The sequence below is a fragment of the Oratosquilla oratoria genome, chromosome 12 (assembly GCF_046742065.1).
Source record: "Oratosquilla oratoria isolate Oo_2021 chromosome 12, ASM4674206v1, whole genome shotgun sequence".
Classification (NCBI taxonomy): Eukaryota; Metazoa; Arthropoda; class Malacostraca; order Stomatopoda; family Squillidae; genus Oratosquilla; species Oratosquilla oratoria.
Window position 1 is genome coordinate 72,545,383 of NC_134788.1, and position 17,254 is coordinate 72,562,636.

The 17,254-nt window shown below is 35.5% G+C and overlaps 2 protein-coding genes and 1 long non-coding RNA gene across 3 annotated transcripts in view; 1 reads left to right on the forward strand and 2 right to left on the reverse strand.

Annotated features, from left to right (window-relative positions):
* The window catches only part of LOC143032020 (uncharacterized), a 322,508-nt gene that overhangs the window by 274,610 nt on the left and 30,644 nt on the right, over positions 1-17,254 (reverse strand). The gene's annotated exons all lie outside the window — the stretch shown is intronic.
* The window catches only part of LOC143032019 (uncharacterized), a 428,918-nt gene that overhangs the window by 95,042 nt on the left and 316,622 nt on the right, over positions 1-17,254 (forward strand). The gene's annotated exons all lie outside the window — the stretch shown is intronic.
* LOC143032014 (uncharacterized) lies at positions 4,068-14,380 on the reverse strand. The gene is made up of 7 exons (XM_076196483.1): positions 13,762-14,380; positions 9,997-10,187; positions 9,193-9,289; positions 8,062-8,297; positions 7,154-7,377; positions 6,492-6,678; positions 4,068-5,812 (listed from the first exon to the last, which is right to left on the reverse strand). Exons 2-7 carry the CDS (start codon positions 10,184-10,186, stop codon positions 5,673-5,675), a joined length of 1,074 nt encoding a protein of 357 aa, XP_076052598.1. The 5' UTR covers position 10,187; positions 13,762-14,380; the 3' UTR covers positions 4,068-5,672.

The window sequence follows — 17,254 nt, forward strand, 5'->3', positions numbered from 1 at the left end:
GGTTTTTTCTTGTGATGAATGACTAGTTGCAGGAGATCTGCAAGCCAGTGGCGGAGGAGTACAAAATTGAAGCCTTCTCCCCTCGGAGGTCAGAGGGCATATAAACAAGATGACACTACGAAGTAGTGTCCTTGTATATGTACGAACCTTTCCCCATTTGATTAGTTAGATAATAATTGAAATTTTATAAGCCTTCTTTACACACAAATAAAAAAGTAGAAAGATTGTGTGGAGTTGGGCATAGTGATAGAATAGGCTTCTGTAGGCATGCATCGCCACCTGTCCTTGGCACTGATGTTGTGTGGTCATAGTATAAATTAAGATGCATGGGCATTGAATTTCTGACTCCCGTACTCATACTCTGTTCATACCCAACTCCGTTGTAAGTCAATATATTATTTTATTAGATAATGTTAATGGAATAAGTTTTGCACATAACCACTTTTACTATTCAAGTGAAGTTCAAAAAACTTATAAATAGGCTAAATATCACCCTGGCCATTGGATTGAAGGAACTGTTCAAATCACAGCCAAGATTCAATACATCAATGCAATACCTCCCTCAGTGCCTTCCTCTCTACCCTGTTGTAAGCCTTTTCCAAATCCAAAAAAGCCCAAAAAACATCCATCTCACAAATCTGTCTTACCACAAAAATCTGATCCATGCAACCCCCACTTGTCCTAAACCCACACTGTTCCTCACCAATTACTCTTCTGTTCCTCCTAATCCTCTCAATCAAGACCCTCCCATAAGCCTTCCCAACTACACTTAACAAACTGATCCCTCTGAAACTACTACATTCACACATGTCCCCTTTTCCCTTGTAAAGTGGAACTATACAGGCACTTCTCCAGTCCTCCGGCACTCTACCCTCTCTTAAACAAGCATTAAATAACGTCAACACCCAGTCCACCATCACTGTACCTCCTTTTTGTTTTAGACATTCTCCATGACATCCATCCAACCCAGGTGCTTTACCTGCTCTCATCATCTTAACAACTACCTTCACCTCATCTTTCCTTATTTCTCCTCCATTTTCCTCACTCATCACTGTCCTTTTCTTAGCACTACCCACTGCAACTACCTTTCCCTCCCTATCCTCCTTCACATTGAGCAACTCCCTAAAATACTTTCCAATCTTCCTCTTATTGCCATCTCTTCCATTATCATCTCTCCATCTGCACCTTTTACCTTTTCTTCTCTATTTGATTCACCTCCTCTTAATTTAGAATTTTTATTTTAATGAAAAAAATAAAGCACATCTCTAGGCTATTATAAACAGCCATATAAGGTTGTTTATCTTGGTAATTTTCATGTAATTAACTTATAAGTAAACACCATGTATTTACAAAATGTTTGTCAATTCATAAAGTACTGAATGATCTGGCAATTTTTGGAACATGTTGCTATTTGTACAGAATCAGTACAGATAGTTGTAGTTTAGATCTACAAGTTAGTACAGTTTCAGCCAGAAATGTGTGTGTGGTTGGTTGTTATGCTTTTCTAATGAGCCTCATAGAATATTTAAGAATTCAAATATAATCTATAACTGGATTAAAAAATATGTCACCTTATTGTTTTTTTTTTTTTTTTTTTTTTTTTTTTTTTTTTTTTTTTTTTTTTTTTTTTTTTTTTACAGATTTATAGAAATTACTCATAGTGATATCTACATCTTGGCTATTAGGCCTTTTCAGCAAAATGCAATGGTTCGGCACTTGAAATACTGCCAAGACCCTACTACTAAAAACATCCCAGTAAACATGCCCGAAATGGCCCACTTTATGCCCATTTCTGGTTTCCCTCTTAGCCAAAAGTGGGCCTATTCAGGCTTGCCATTATGCCGTAACGGTACCGTTTTGGAACCTTAATGGCATCGGCAGTGTTTGCACACAGGCTTTTAAACGGGCCGGTTATGGCTGCCGTCATTGTTCAACAAAGGGACCAGTTCTGGCCCCTTTCAGGTTTTCCTTAATGGAGCCTGTTCAAGTCCAATAACAGGCCGGTTACGGCAGCCGTAACTGGGCCACAACGCGCCGGTTCTGGGCCTTTTTGAGATTCCCTTAACGCAGCCATTTATATACAGATACAGCCCAGTTATGGCAAATGTTATCCCCCCCGGCAATGGCTCATTCACGGTTAACCACAAATATCACCGGTGCTGAGAAATCATATTTTCTAAATTTGCTAAAATTGTTTGAATAACTATTATATATACACGATGCCAAAATTGAATGTACAAACTATAATTATCAGCGACTAACACACACACAAATGATTAGTCAATGTTTATACAGCCTTTGTCTAAAACTCAGTCCGTTATAAACAGACATAGTAAACATGGCGTTTGTCTCTGATATTAATAAGCTTACATTTTGATATTTTGCATATCGCATATATCCTAGACATAAACAAATTTGGAAACAAATTCTCAACACCCGTTAAATTGGTCATATATTTCGGCAGAATTTCATTTTACATATGATCATTTTAATTTACATACATACATATACCAAGGCTTCCCCTTACAAGGGGGGTAGCCAAAAAGAAAAAGGCATAAAATCATTCCCACCCATTCCATCCCTGAATACACTCCACACCCCTCCACCCTCCCTCTTATCTTAGCACCTCCTGAATGAGGGGTCATCCCTGCACCTTGTCCACTGCCCTGGGTCAGAAGCAGTGTCGCAAGACACAGCACATCCACACCAAGGCCGCTTCATTAAATCGGCGACCCCCCCCCTCTCTGTCCCCCCATTGCATAAAATGAAAGGACGGGGAGAAATCCCTTCGGGCTGCGTCAAATTTTGCTCACACACACTACCTCACCCCCCATCCACCCCCCCATTCCACCTCATGCTATCATAACATCATCCATATACAACCACTCTCCATTCACCCCTGTCCTCTCCCGTCCTTCCTCAACAAACATTCCCCTCTTCCCCAAAGCCCCCTTCACCCCATCCATCCACCTCATCCTAGGACGCCCCCTCATGTTCACTCCCTCCACATCTGCCTTCCACACCTCTTTTACTAGTCTTTCTTCACTCATTCTTTCCATGTGTCCAAACCATCCTAATATTCTTTCATCAACCCTATCTCCCAGCTCCCTTTCCACCCCTGTTCTCCTCCTCACCTCCTCATTTCTCACTCTATCTAGCCTAGTAACCCCCATCATACTTCTCAGACACCTCATCTCAAACACATTCAAACTCCTTCTCTCTTCTTCTCTTATGTTCCATGTTTGTACCCCATACAGTGCTGTTGGCACAATCACTCCTTCATACAGTCTCCTCTTAGCATCCATTCCCAAATGTCTATTCCTCATCACACTCTTTAATCCACCAAGGCATTTACTCGCTTCTCTCAATCTACATTCTACCTCCACTTTCACTCCACCTTTCCCTGCCACATTTGCACCCAAGTATCTAAAACTATCCACTTCCTCCAGTCGCTCTCCCTTAATGCTCACTTCCAGTCTCCTGCCACTTTCACCCCTTGTACATCTCATCACCTTACTTTTACCCACATTTATCTTTAGCTTTCTTCTATCACATACTCTCCCAAACTCTGTCACCAACTTCCTCAATCCCTCCTCCGATCCTGCCACAAGCGCAGTGTCGTCCGCAAACAACAACTGGCTCACCTCCCACTTTTCTCCATTTTCTTTAAGGGACTGTAGGGCGCGAAAACACGAAAAATTCTGGAAAATCAACGAATTTTAGGTAAACATTTCAAAAGATTCTCTATGATGGTGGTAACACTTTAGCCAAATATTACAGCTCAATTCCGTTTCTTTTCTTATATATAAAATAAAATAGATAAATTTTTGGCAACCTCTGGCAACCCCATTGCATGAAAAAACATTCTGTATATTGAAATAAAGTCAAAATTTTGATACCCAGTTCTGTTTTGTTTACTATAATTAATATATATGGAGATATCTGGCAACTTGCCCAACACTAATCGTCAATCACCACAAGGATCTCAGTATCTCTTCAAAGCTAAAGGAGAAAGGATGTCGCCCTGTCGCGTATCTGTTAGCCTACCAGTCATGCATGCGATCGTATTATCTTTTATTCTACCAACAGGTATTCAAAAGATTCTCTATGATGGCTGTAACACTTCGACCAAATATTACAGCTCAATTCCGTTTCTGTTCTTATATATAAAATGAAATAGATAAATTATTGGCGACATCTGGCAACCCCATTGCATGAAAAAACATTCTGTATATTGAAATTAAGTCAAATTTTCGATAGCCAGTTCAGTTTTGTTTAAAGTTTTAAACGGAAACGTAAAAAAATAGACAATGTCACGAGTGAGTACGCGGCCGGAGGATTTTAAATGCCGGTGCGCTCCTTTAAACTTTAAATGCCTCTCCTGAAAAGTTTATGTTTTTTATATTTAAATAGCCATATCTCTGTTTCTTTTTGTCCGATTTCATTCATTCTTTCGAATTTGTAAAGAGAAAGAGTAATTCTTTAATTTGATCAGAAAAAAACAAAGGAAACTGTAACTTAATTTTTTTGTTTAATTTATCATAGCAGATTTTCACTGAAGTTTCTACTATTCAAAATAAAAAAATCATAAAAAAGAATAAAAGAGAGTAGGAAAAAATCTAACTCAATGAAGTTGTTTTTCCAAGACATTTCCTACATAGTAGGCTGATTACCTATGCCTGTGGATACTTCAATGATTACAGATACTATCATAAAAAAAAGAAAGAAAAAAATTAACTACACGTAATATATACATGTTACTAAAACAATTTAGTATGCAATAATACTCTTTCCGATAGAGTAAGTATACATAAGTTCACCAAAGAAATTGAACAACTTTTATGACATGTTCACCTATAAGCACTTCCCACAGTCTCTTAACCATCTCCAATCCCTTGCCCACTACCCTTGCATTTACCTCTCACACCACCCCATCCATGTATAAGTTGAACAGCCAGGGTGACATAACGCATCCTTGATGAAGTCCCACCTTTACCTCGAACCACTCACCCTCTCCATTTCCAATCCTGACACAAGCTCTACTATTCTCATAAAAACTCTTGACAGCTCCCAGAAGCTTTCCTCCTATCCCGTATATCTTCATAACCTCCCACAGTGCCTTTCTGTCTACCCTATCATAAGCCTTTTCCAGATCCATAAAAGCCCAAAAAACATAATTCCCCTTTCCTATAGCTTTCTCACATATCTGTCTTACCACAAAGATCTGATCTACACAACCTCTACCTGTCCTAATTCCACACTGTTCCTCACCAATTACTCCATCTGTTCCTCTCCTAATCCTCTCAACCAAGATCCTCCCATAAGCCTTCCCAACTACACTCAACAAACTAATCCCTCTGAAACTACTACATTCACATTTTAATTTAGTGTTTGGAATTAGGCAAATGCATTAGAACCAATTGTCATTTTCACAAATGTCTAATATATAGTAATAGCTGTCGATCACGAGTCCAACACGTGATCCAAAGACCTGGTGAAAGACCAGGTGAATACACAATAACAAGAAATATTAATTTAACAAATATTATTTTATTTGCAATTGTACAGAAGAACTATGTATGTTGTACGTTATCTGACTTCTAGGTGTCGACTGGGTCTGACTTAATGGCATTATACTTATTTTAAACTAAGACCAATTAAGACTTCTATTATCAAACGGATGTAGCAGAGTCCTGCTTCCTCCTTTTTCTGCCTCCACATCTGTCTGAGGCATTTCTCAGATAAATCATGATTTCCCGCTCTACATGGGCTTGCACAGCACCTTCAATGCAAGTTAAACGGAGGATAGCACCTGAAAAGTGGAAAGAATTAACTATGTTAATAGATATTTAAAAATCAGTTGAACAAATAGAATTGATAAGACATTCAGAACCTCTAAGTTAGTATTTTTCCTTAAAACAAGTGAAGAAAGCTGAAGTAGACTTCGATCTACATAAAAGTTCAAAACGTTTACGGGGAATTATAAGTTTTTTGTACTAAGATTAGGTTTCAGTAAGTACTGCTTGCTAGCTTGCAAGAAATGCATAGTATTAGAAATAGATCCAATTCGACGTTTATTTATTCAAATGCCTACTAAAGTAAGACAAAAGGGATATAACAAAAAAAAACAATCATGCAGAAACATGTGAAATAGACAGTGTAAACACCTATAGCTAATAACTTCAATAAATTACGTTAGTGATCATTGTGCCCAAAACCATATTTCAGCACCCTAACAAGTAAACCAAAATAGGGTCGATATATAGAATCTTGACATTATTAAAAACAACCCCCCAATGGCCCCCATATACCCGGGTTATTCGTTTAATATAACAAGGGGCATCTGATGCACTTTCAACAATCTCAAACTGTAAATAAGAATAAAAAATTAATAACGAAAATGATGCTATTCATTCCCCATACATATCACCAGTATTTCGATATCAATATTCATTAAAAAATAGTTCTCTTAGACCAAAGATAAAACATACCAATCCAGACTGTAGACAGCGTTGTGGATTTAAAACCCCGTTTTGCCTCCGCATCATCCTTGCTCTTCCAGCCCTTCGTTCCAATCCAGTTGAATTTGACCTGGAGCAGGTGGCTTAGTAGCGAAGAGCCCATCCTCCTGACGCAGTCCCGTAGGTCAAAGCCTCCAATCAAGCAGAGCTTGTTCTCCTGAAGTAGAAGAGGTATTACACAGAAATGAACTATGAATGACAAACTTAAGCAGAGACAATTATTAGAAAGAGAAGCCGGGTTAGGGAGCAAGATGGAGCCTAAAAAAAGTATTTAAAAGTCGAATAGCAATAATAAATTAAAAACAAAGAGACACCTACTACAAAATAACTGCAGCAACAAAATGTGCCCTCTAAAATGACACAATCGTAGTTGGGTCAGAATTACCAGTAACAATCCTTAAAATGCTATTGTATGTACTCGTGTAAAACATGACAATAAATAAGGTACGTTTTACAGACACTAGACAATATAAGAAACGTTGGTAAATACAATATTTGGACAGAGTCATCATAATTTTCTAACAGAAGTAATTGGCAAACGATTAAATGCATCTGAGTGGTACTCCTTTTTTGTCGCATATTAATCTAGATAATTTCAGAAAAGCTAGCGTACACTGAAAAAACGTTCTTACCAATATCTTTTGGTGTTTTTTATCTTCATTTAACCAGCCCTCGAATACGTCAAACTCCTCTAAGGAGGTGAGTGGCAACTGCATTGGAAGCTCAGCGTCATCAACCTTTCTGCTCGTTTTATTGAGCTTCTGCAGCTCTGCCCTGCAGGCTCTCACCTCAGCATGCAGCTCCTCCAGATCATGTTTCAATTCCATTAAAACGGTAAGAAACTCTACATCTCGTGCTGCAAAAAGGGTAAAATACGCAAAATGAATACCATAAACTTTTTATTTTTAAAATTATCTTGCATCTTACACAAAAAAAATATTAACATTGTACTAAGCTCATTCGGTTAGCATAAAAATAAATTATTTCACAACTTTTGAGAATGAGAAGTACATTCAATCATTCATATGACAGAAATGATAAGCAGCCCTTAATTGAAATTAAGTAGAATCTATATTATCATCCATAGAGTCTATATTATCATCCATTAGAATCTATATTATCATCTATAATCATCCAGGAGGGCTAAGATGGGAGGGAGGGTGGAGGGGAGTCAGGTGTGGGGATGGAAAGGGTGGGAGTGATTTTATGCCTTGTTCTTTTTTGGCTACCCCCCCTTAAAGGGGGAAAAAGCCTTGGTATATGTATGTATATTATTTGGAAAAGTTAATAACTCAGGCATAGCTTCAAACCAGTAAAAGTTACCACCAGAACTAGTGCTAAGAATAATTTTTTAAAACAAAGCAAGAAATTTTAAATATATTATTTTTTCGATAGAAATTGACTGAAATAGGTTTAACAGATAAACAGATACCTGAGTTAACAGGTGCTGTTGACGCTCTAATTGGGGTACTGGTTGGAGCTAGGCTGGATGTATGAATTAATATGTCAGACACACCCCCTGCATTGTCGAACATGATACCTGAGCTAACGGGTGCTGTTGACACTCTAATTGGGGTACTGGTTGGAGCTAGGCTGGATGTATCAATTAATATGTCAGACACACCCGCTGCATCGTCAAACGTGTCGAATTGCGCAATGTTCACTGACACAACTGATGGCATCTTTTGGATTGCAGGTGCTTTGGCCAACTTTCTTTTTGCTTTTGGAACATAGTCCTCTTCCTCGTCGCTACTAGGAGGGTATCTTGATCTAATCCTGCAAAAAATTCAAATCACCCCTATAATAAAGAACATGATTTTCACCATTCCTAAACAATACACACAAAAAACGTTTCTACATTAATATCCAATAAGGAAAATCACATCTGAAATAAGTAATGAAGCTGGGTATGCACCAAAAATATGGGCACACAAGTTCTAAAATTCATACAATGAATGAAGTCAATAATAAATGAAAAATGTATACCTATGAAAAGCAAATTAAAATCAATGTAATTCTACTGAATATTTTGGTCCACAATCACAGTAACTAAGTACACCTTAACTACTACAAGAACACAACAATAAAATCCAAATATTATCCCATTATATATCTCTTGTATATGGAGTAATATAACCAACTACTAAATATAAGGAATTATTTAAGGTCAGATATAAGCATAGGATTTTACAAGCAATACAAAAGTTACCCATCACCAATTGAAGCCCCAATCACCTCCCACTAATTCATACTCACAAATAAAAAAATAACAGCTTCATTATCCTGCAAAATTAGGATAATATACAATATATAAGGGTTTCAACCAAAATATATCTGATAATATATATATTATCCAGAAAAGCCGGCACAAGATAAATCAGGACAGAAACTTTTCATTCATTTATTACCCTTTTTGAGGATGTCCTGTTTTGTATATCAAATCTGCCTATTATATATAGTTATTGCTCCATCTCAGTTCTTTATGTAATTCACATTGATTAAATAATAGATTGTAATATCTCTTTTTGGTTATGGTTTTGTCAATTTATCTCCCCTCACACTTCTCCTTCACTCTATTATGTAAATAATCATATTTTTGCTTGGAGTTGCAGATCGCAGCTATCTGCCAGCTATACCTGATAAGCTAAAAGTACATGAAACCAATTTATACCTTCTTGCTCCTCGTCCAAGCTCCTCTTCACCTTGGCTGACAGGGTTATCTGTCTCTTCAGCCTCCCTTGCTTTCCGTCTTCCATCTTCATATGTATCTGGAGGGCAAAAAATACCAAAAACCTCATATGAGTTTTATTGGAGAAAAATGATTTAAGATTATAGGAGAATTCTAGGGAATTATTTCAAAATTGTTCAAAGCCAATGTGATAAAGAGGCACATGTTTTTTAACTGCCTTATCAATTACAAAATCTGAGAATATTTCAAATTAAAAGATACCATAACCCAAAAAATGAACACAGATTCTTTGTAACTTACTATCAGCAGTTTTAAGAACAAAAGAAAAAATCAGCAAATGAACTGAATTCAAAGGGGTGATATAATAAATAAGGAAAATAGCTGTAAAGTAAAAAAAAAACAATCAAAAGTTTAGTGGACACTTTATTATTAGAATTAGATCACATGAAATCTTTGCAAATGAATGTATTCTAACAAAGTCATTTACCACCAAAGAATATTTACCTTCAAGTCTCATCAAGAGATATAATTATGGGGGGAAACAATTATTTCTTATCATTTTAACTGACTGAATTTATTTATCAATTTACATATGATATATCTTCAGCATTTAAAATGTCTAAAAATAAGTTTTATACTCAATTACAGAATCGACAGCAACTACAATTACAAAAACTTAACTTGAATGTACCAAGGAAAATCAGAGAGGGGATATATTAAGAGTTAATCAGTCCATATGTCACAAATTTAATTATGTCATTCCAAGAATGATCAGATATTACATACCTGCCGCACAGATGACACGCATCTTATGCCTCTCCCATGTGTGGTCTGGCACCACCCTATCTTTTATCATCTTTGTAATTGCTGTCAACGATTTACTCTTTGGCCACCAGGTCTCATCCTGCCCCAGGATCCATCCACTGGGGACCATCTCAACAGTATTATTATTGGTGAATGCGACAATAACATACATTCTGTGGCAATTAAAGGCTAACATTAGCTTAGGCATAGGTATTGTTTACAGCATAGAGAAAATTTCAAGTGGCAGCAAATAGTATTATTTATAAATCATAATCTTTGATATAGTATCATAAAATCAATAATGACAGAAATATCTGACTGCTGTTAAGTTCTAACCATGTTCAGAATACAAATAATTATATTCATAGCTGACATTTTACAAGAAAGTTTAGTTTAACCTTGTTTTAGGCATTGACATTTGGTTAAATTGTGTATTACGTGATATCATTTATTTGAAACAACAACCCTATCTATTTTTAAAATGATAATGTTTCTAGGCATCACCAAGTGAAAACTTACTTTTACTTTTAACAATAAACATTACTGGTAAAACTGTGTATCTAACATTTGGATATTTTCTACTGCATTTGCACTGAACACTTCCATTTAAAGTTAAAATACCCACTAATAGTACATATATTTTTGTCTTTCTAAACACAGTTTAATACCTTTAATTATTACTATATTCTCAAAATATATAGAATGATGTAGATTAATTGTTTGGGCTCAAGCTAAATATAAGGTAAATACAGGCTTGAGGGGTAATAGGGCAAAAAATACTATATTAATCCATAGTATTATATTGGCATTTGACAGTTACAGTTCACTGGTAGGTCGAAAAGTGGGTTTCAGACATTCTCAAAACATGACTATTTTATAATTTTTAGTAATACCTGATATGCATTATCCCAACCTTTGGTAAAATGATTCAGCCAAATGGTATAACACCATATATATTGATATAAATCTTAATAGAATAATACTATCTCATGAAACAAAGAATATATAAATTAAGACAAAATCCCAATTTCAATGTTCTAATGTAATTTTACATAAAAGATAAAAATGACAGCTAAAATGAATGTATTAGAGGAATTGCAGCAGAGTTGGCACAATTGGGCAGTAAGACATACTTGCCTGATATGACTTTAACATTTGCTGCTAACAATTCACTGTAAATTAGAAACAGCATGAATATTCAATTTTGAAGATTCTACTGGATAATCAAAGTCATGAAACGTTTATACACTACAAAAATTTCATCATTTTGGCTAAAAATATTTTGAACCAAACATACTGTGCCTTGAATTTGAAAACAGTTGTTGCCTGTTTTTCTACTTATGACAAATTTCCCATTATGAAATTCATACTGTTTATATTTTGAAAGTAGATACTGAGCTGGGACAGGTCATAATGTTGGCCTTTAGGATGAAAATGTGCAGCAACCTGAGGCTGCATTATATTTGAAATTTCTGTTAATCTCCTAATTATTTGGGGTAATGCACCACTAGGTTTTCTTAACATTCTCTTCAAAGCTCCAAGAAAATTCTCAAAAGGGAAGGATGAAAATGAATCTAGAGGTCCATGCAACTTTACATCATCAGGAAGATGCATTAGAGAATGTACATTGTAGGTCACAAACTCTGAACCATACAATCTCATGAAATGCTGAATAAATGACAATAGAAGCTGCTGTGCATAATCACAATGAGTTGAAGCTAGCTTGGGATTGGCTAAAATATGAACAGCAGCAGATAGAAGCATGAAATTATGGTATATTTCTAGAGGAAGTCTGTCAATTAATGAAACCAAGCCTGTATATAACAGAAACAATCTATATTCAGTAGCTTTTCATCGATCAATATCATCTAAGCCACGAGGTTTTCTTGAAAATTCTCGAGGGATAAATTGTCTTAAACTTTGAAGTCTTTCAGATATACTATCTTTAACTTGTCTCCCTATTCTTACAGTCAATGGTCCTTTCAACCAAAGCCAAATCAGCTTCTTCATTACTCCTAAACACACAAGGTGCATGTAATCCAAAGGCACTTGAGACACAAGACCAACACCTAATCTTTTAAGAGGGGATTCTCCTTTGTGGGGGTCTCTATCATGCATTTCATCAAATGCTATGTCAGTGCGCAACTGTTCATTAGTATCTGGAAATGTTATTTTCTTCTCAAAAACACCAGACTGGTCACACTTTTCACATCCAGTATAGCCAGTGTGCCCTTTAATACATTTGATAAAGGATCGTGCTGGAGCATCACAAACAAAAGCCTTTATAACTACCTGATAGGTCTTATCTTCATATTTTATTCCATTTACCTTTAACTCTCTCATTTCATCAATGAAATAAGAAAGAAATTCTTCAACACTACCTGGCTTTGAATCACCACAAAATATACCAATAGCAAAAGGTTGTGATTTTGCTGTTCCTGGAATTAACCCCAGAATAGGCCAAAACTGAGTTTTGGCACTTTTAAACAGTGGTAGACCATCAATAATTATATGTAACTTTAGTACGACTTGCTCCAGTAAATCACTACGGTATGTCAGCTGATTTAATATACCAGTAGCAACACCAAAATGATAATACTCACCACCTTGTATTTGCACAATTTGATCAATCTTCCCTATTTTAATGAGTGTTCTTGGATCTTTAGGGAGGTATGGTTGTACTAGACTCAAAATTTTAAGTAGTTCTTTTAGTGCAATATGAGTTACATTAGACTGTACTGCCCATCTGGACAATAAATCCATCAACTCAATTTGAAAAGTCTGTGAGTCACCATTTCCATTATTATCGGATGATACATAATCATAGTCAGAAGAATCATAATTATTATGACAATCACTATCATGCAGGATAGTATTGTCTTCCTCAATTTCAAAGCCAACCATTTCTTTATAAGACTCTTGTGAAGTTTGATGTACCTCATTACTATCTTTATATTTAACTATTTTGTACATAAATAGAACTAGATGGCAAACTATGTGCTACTTTCACAATGTTAACATTTTGGTTATGACTAGAATCAACATTATCCACATTTTCTGAAGACTTCTTCATAATATTTTCTAAATGATGATTTACATAATTTTTTATTTTTCGACGTTTTGTCCAAATTGACATTGCTAATTTTTAAAAATATTGAATACTAAATTGTTTAATACTTGAATTATTTTATACAGCTCTATACAGCACAATAAACAAATAACTCAGATATGCTTCAGTGATTATACCTAACAATAAATTTATAAGTAGAGCTCTAGCCTTACCCAACACAACTCACTAGTATTAGTAACAGTAACAAGTAGTATCAAATAGAGCCCACAACTGATATAAAAAAGGCTGTGGTTGAGATGTTTTGACTATAGGCCTACTAGTTTAGTAATATTAATAATAGAATTATTCTAGTGTAGGTGTAGAATTGTTTTTTTGGAGTTTTTAATAACTGTTAGGCCTAGAGGCTTTTAATAAACAACACTATACATGATAATATTGCTTAACCTAATTTCAAAATTCAGGAATTAAAATAGAAATTACTTAAGCTGGCGTTGATAGCTTACAACGTTATAGGCCCAGTGTCTGATAAACTGATAAAGTGCCAGACTTACACATTGTCGCTCACCCAAGGAAATTTAATGCAACAGACCCGCTATAAAATCATTACCAAACAAACTGCTGCCACTGAAGTGTAATCACTAGGCTATAATGTATACGTTATGTCATTGCTTTGTTACCTGGTAATAAAAAGTGGAATCGACACAGCAAAATGAAAAATATATCAGCCCGTGAAAAAACACACGCTCTTGTAGTTTCTTTGGATTCAAAATGTGAGATCGGAACTCTTTGGAGCATGCTTCGAAGGCTCGGACGTTATCTCCGTAGATGGAATGGCGCGAGATGTAACGTTATAAACACTGCAATCTATCTTAACCGGGCCAGAACTGGCCCATTTGTACGTTATGATTAAACGGTAGCATTCCGGTATGATAACGGTACAATTTAAAGTCGGTTATAAAATGGCAGCATTTAACTGGCCCCGTTACAGTTAGCTTAAGGCAAAACAGAACTCGAACTGCCTTAACATGCCGCAAGGAAACTAGAAACGGCCCATTTTAACCATGTTTACTGGGATAAGTGCATAACAATCAATCTTAGAAAATTGACTGATGTGCTTATTGAAAAGTGTGATGGAAGATGGAAAAAAGACTCATTGTTGTGTGTGAACTGTTGGACACTAATAATGAATAACCCCACAATAATTAGAACCATTGAAAACTATGAGACTGAACAACATTTATTCAAATCATCTTCAAGCTGTGATTTGAGTGATATAATATCTTCAAATCGAGATCTGAACAGTGAATACCCAGTTGAAGAAAATCCTTTAACTTCAATTGAACAATTTCTAGCACTTCTGGACCAAACACCAGTAAAAAAAAAAAAAAGTGAAAAAAAAAATGATTTGGGTTTTGTCTGCATGGTATACAATTTTCCTTTATATAAGTATTCTAAATCAGTTTGCATTCTTAATCACCAGATATTTTTTATTTCAATGCCATTTTTGTTTAATTGGTAATTTTTTGCATAGCAATGTATGCATTTAATTGTTTAGCATTTCTAAAAATAAATGGATAACTCATAAGTAATATTTATCTCTCTCTCTCTCTATATACATATATATATATATATGTATATGCTAACCAGTAGTGGGATTCAACCGGTTCGTACCGGTTCGTTAGAACCATCTCACGGAATTTTACTAGTTCGGCGAACCGGCTAACTGGCTAGTCGCTGTCAGTCATTGTCACTGGTCTCCTGTATCCGATAAGTACCTGAAAGGTACGTTTCGTTAGTGATTTAGTGCATATTTTATTTACATAAGTGGTGACCAGGTTTGTTACCATGATAAAAAGTAAAGCAATAACTTATTAAAACGTACGAATTCATTTCCTGAAAATTTTACGATTTCTAGCAAATAACTGAATTACAAATTTTGCCAGATGAAGACGTAATAATTCAAGGAAATTACACTGGCAGCTAGGTTCAAAATATGGGCTTTTCTATTTTAATTAATACTCTATATCTAATGGCTTTTTTGCTAATTTGGCGAACGACTACCATCTACCCCATTATCCCCCCAACTGAAATGAGCAAATTGAAAATTTAAACCACTCATTGAGAGATAGCCCAACCATTAAACCCCTCCCCTTCTGAAATGAGGATAATATATGTGTATTATCATATTACTATTAGCCCCCCAAAAAAATTTGCTTAGCCTCCCCAATTAAAAATTCCTGGCGCCGCCGCTGCATAGATATATCTTCATATTATCAAGTTTATCATTACCTCTATATCATTATATGATGTTTAACAATTTCTTACATATTTTATTTGGGAAATAGCTATGATTGATCATTTTATTTGTTAGAATCCAGGATCAACATGTGGACATAAATAATGCAAATTTGACATATATATATATATATATATATATATAGAACCGGATGACAAAATATTTGAATCCCACCATTGATGCTAACCTAATTTATGTTTGTTGCAGTTATCATTTTGAACTGTGTGTTCCTGTCATTATCTGCATTTCATGTATATTGATTCTTTGCCAAATAAACTTATTATTATTATTATTATACATGTGGAGAGAGAGAGAAGAAATATTCCTTATAAGTTATCCATTTATTTTTAAAAATGCTAAACAATTAAATCATATATTGTAATGACAACTATGACATTATTTTGTATAAAATTTTACTCTGTATATTAATGTAAATGTATGAATTTTTATTTCTTTTCAGAAGGGTTATCATTGAGCCAGAAGAAGTGCAAAGCTCATGGTAAGCTATCAGATGCCAGAAAAACATTTGAAGGAGAGCCTAGAGGTCAGTTATGGTGTTTATGTTAATAGCGAGGCAGAAAGTGAGGCTTCAAAACCTGAAACACAATCTGAGAAATTGAAAAAGTCATTCCTGGATAGCAAATAATCATAAACTGCATGTATTGACTCTCTCCCCATACTAAATTAAAGAAACCACTTTTTTTTTTCAAACTACAACATATATGGTGAGAGAGAGCCATTTACTAAAATCAGAATTTGGAATCTTTTTCTAAAGATTCCAATCATGAGCAAAGGAAAAGTGGCATCAGAAGAGCACAAAGATTTAGTTTGAAGATTCTATAAGTCAGATGAGGTTAGTCATGTGTGTCCTGGCCAAAAGGATTGTGTGAAAATCACCAGTGCTGAAGGTGCAAAAGCAGCTGGTTCTTGGGAATTTAAGAGAGATATTTGAACTATATAAAAATTATAAAAAGAATATTAAAATGAGATTCTCTACATTTGGTAAATTACAGCCATCATGTTGTGTGTTTGCTGGTAGTGGTGGGACCCGTTCTCTCTGTGTCTGTACACATCATCAGAACCCAAAATTACAGTTGGCTGCATTGGGAAAATAAGGTCACTCATACAAAGATCCTATGGATTATAGTGTCTGCAGTAAAGAAAAAGAAGCTTGCATGATGCAAATTTGCAAGACTGCCCAAGAGAAGGTGTTCTGAACTTTCTCAACTTGCTTGACAATGTTGGATCAGCTCCAAATGAAATATCTTGCAAGCAATGGGTGACCATTGACTGTTGTACATTGGTAGACAAAGTGGAGCCACTTCATGAATACAGTATAAGCTCTTTTAACCGGCACGAGTGGGACCAAAGACGTGCCGGAAAGGGGAAATCCCGGTTACGAGAAGGAATATTAAAAAAATACATTTATTGCCTTTATTCATAGACTACTTAAATAAAATTGATTCAATGGCTTCACTTTTGTTGTTTATTTATTTACCAGTATATTCATATTTATTTATCTTTATTTATTTTCATGAAATCACGTATGTCTCTTTGTTTAGAATGTTTGTCTCTCTGCATTAAAAATTCATTTTGAAGACAGTGAAGAGACATCACGTCGTGAGTCCCCATGTAGGTGCACTGCTCCGCAAACTTGATAAATGTTGCCAATCCTTTAGCGGCATCCTTCCACGTTATTCTTGGCTCTAGGTCATCTTCCTCTTCACTATCAGCCTCTGTTTCCTTACCATGCTTCTCCTCAATCACTGCCTGAATGATTTCATCGTCAGTTAGTGTGGGGGTGATAGCTTCGTCATTGTCGACCTCCATCCACTCCTGAAGAGCTTCATCAGTGACGCTAAGCTTAGCACTAC

Excerpts from the sequence above, each read along its gene's own strand:
- LOC143032014 (XM_076196483.1), bottom strand. The coding sequence starts at position 10,186 with ATGTATGTTATTGTCGCATTCACCAATAATAATACTGTTGAGATGGTC. Across the intron at positions 8,298-9,192 it reads CTTGGACGAGGAGCAAGAAG|GATTAGATCAAGATACCCTC; the intron begins GTATAAATTGGT and ends AATTTTTTGCAG. Across the intron at positions 7,378-8,061 it reads AACAGCACCCGTTAGCTCAG|CACGAGATGTAGAGTTTCTT; the intron begins GTATCATGTTCG and ends CCCTTTTTGCAG.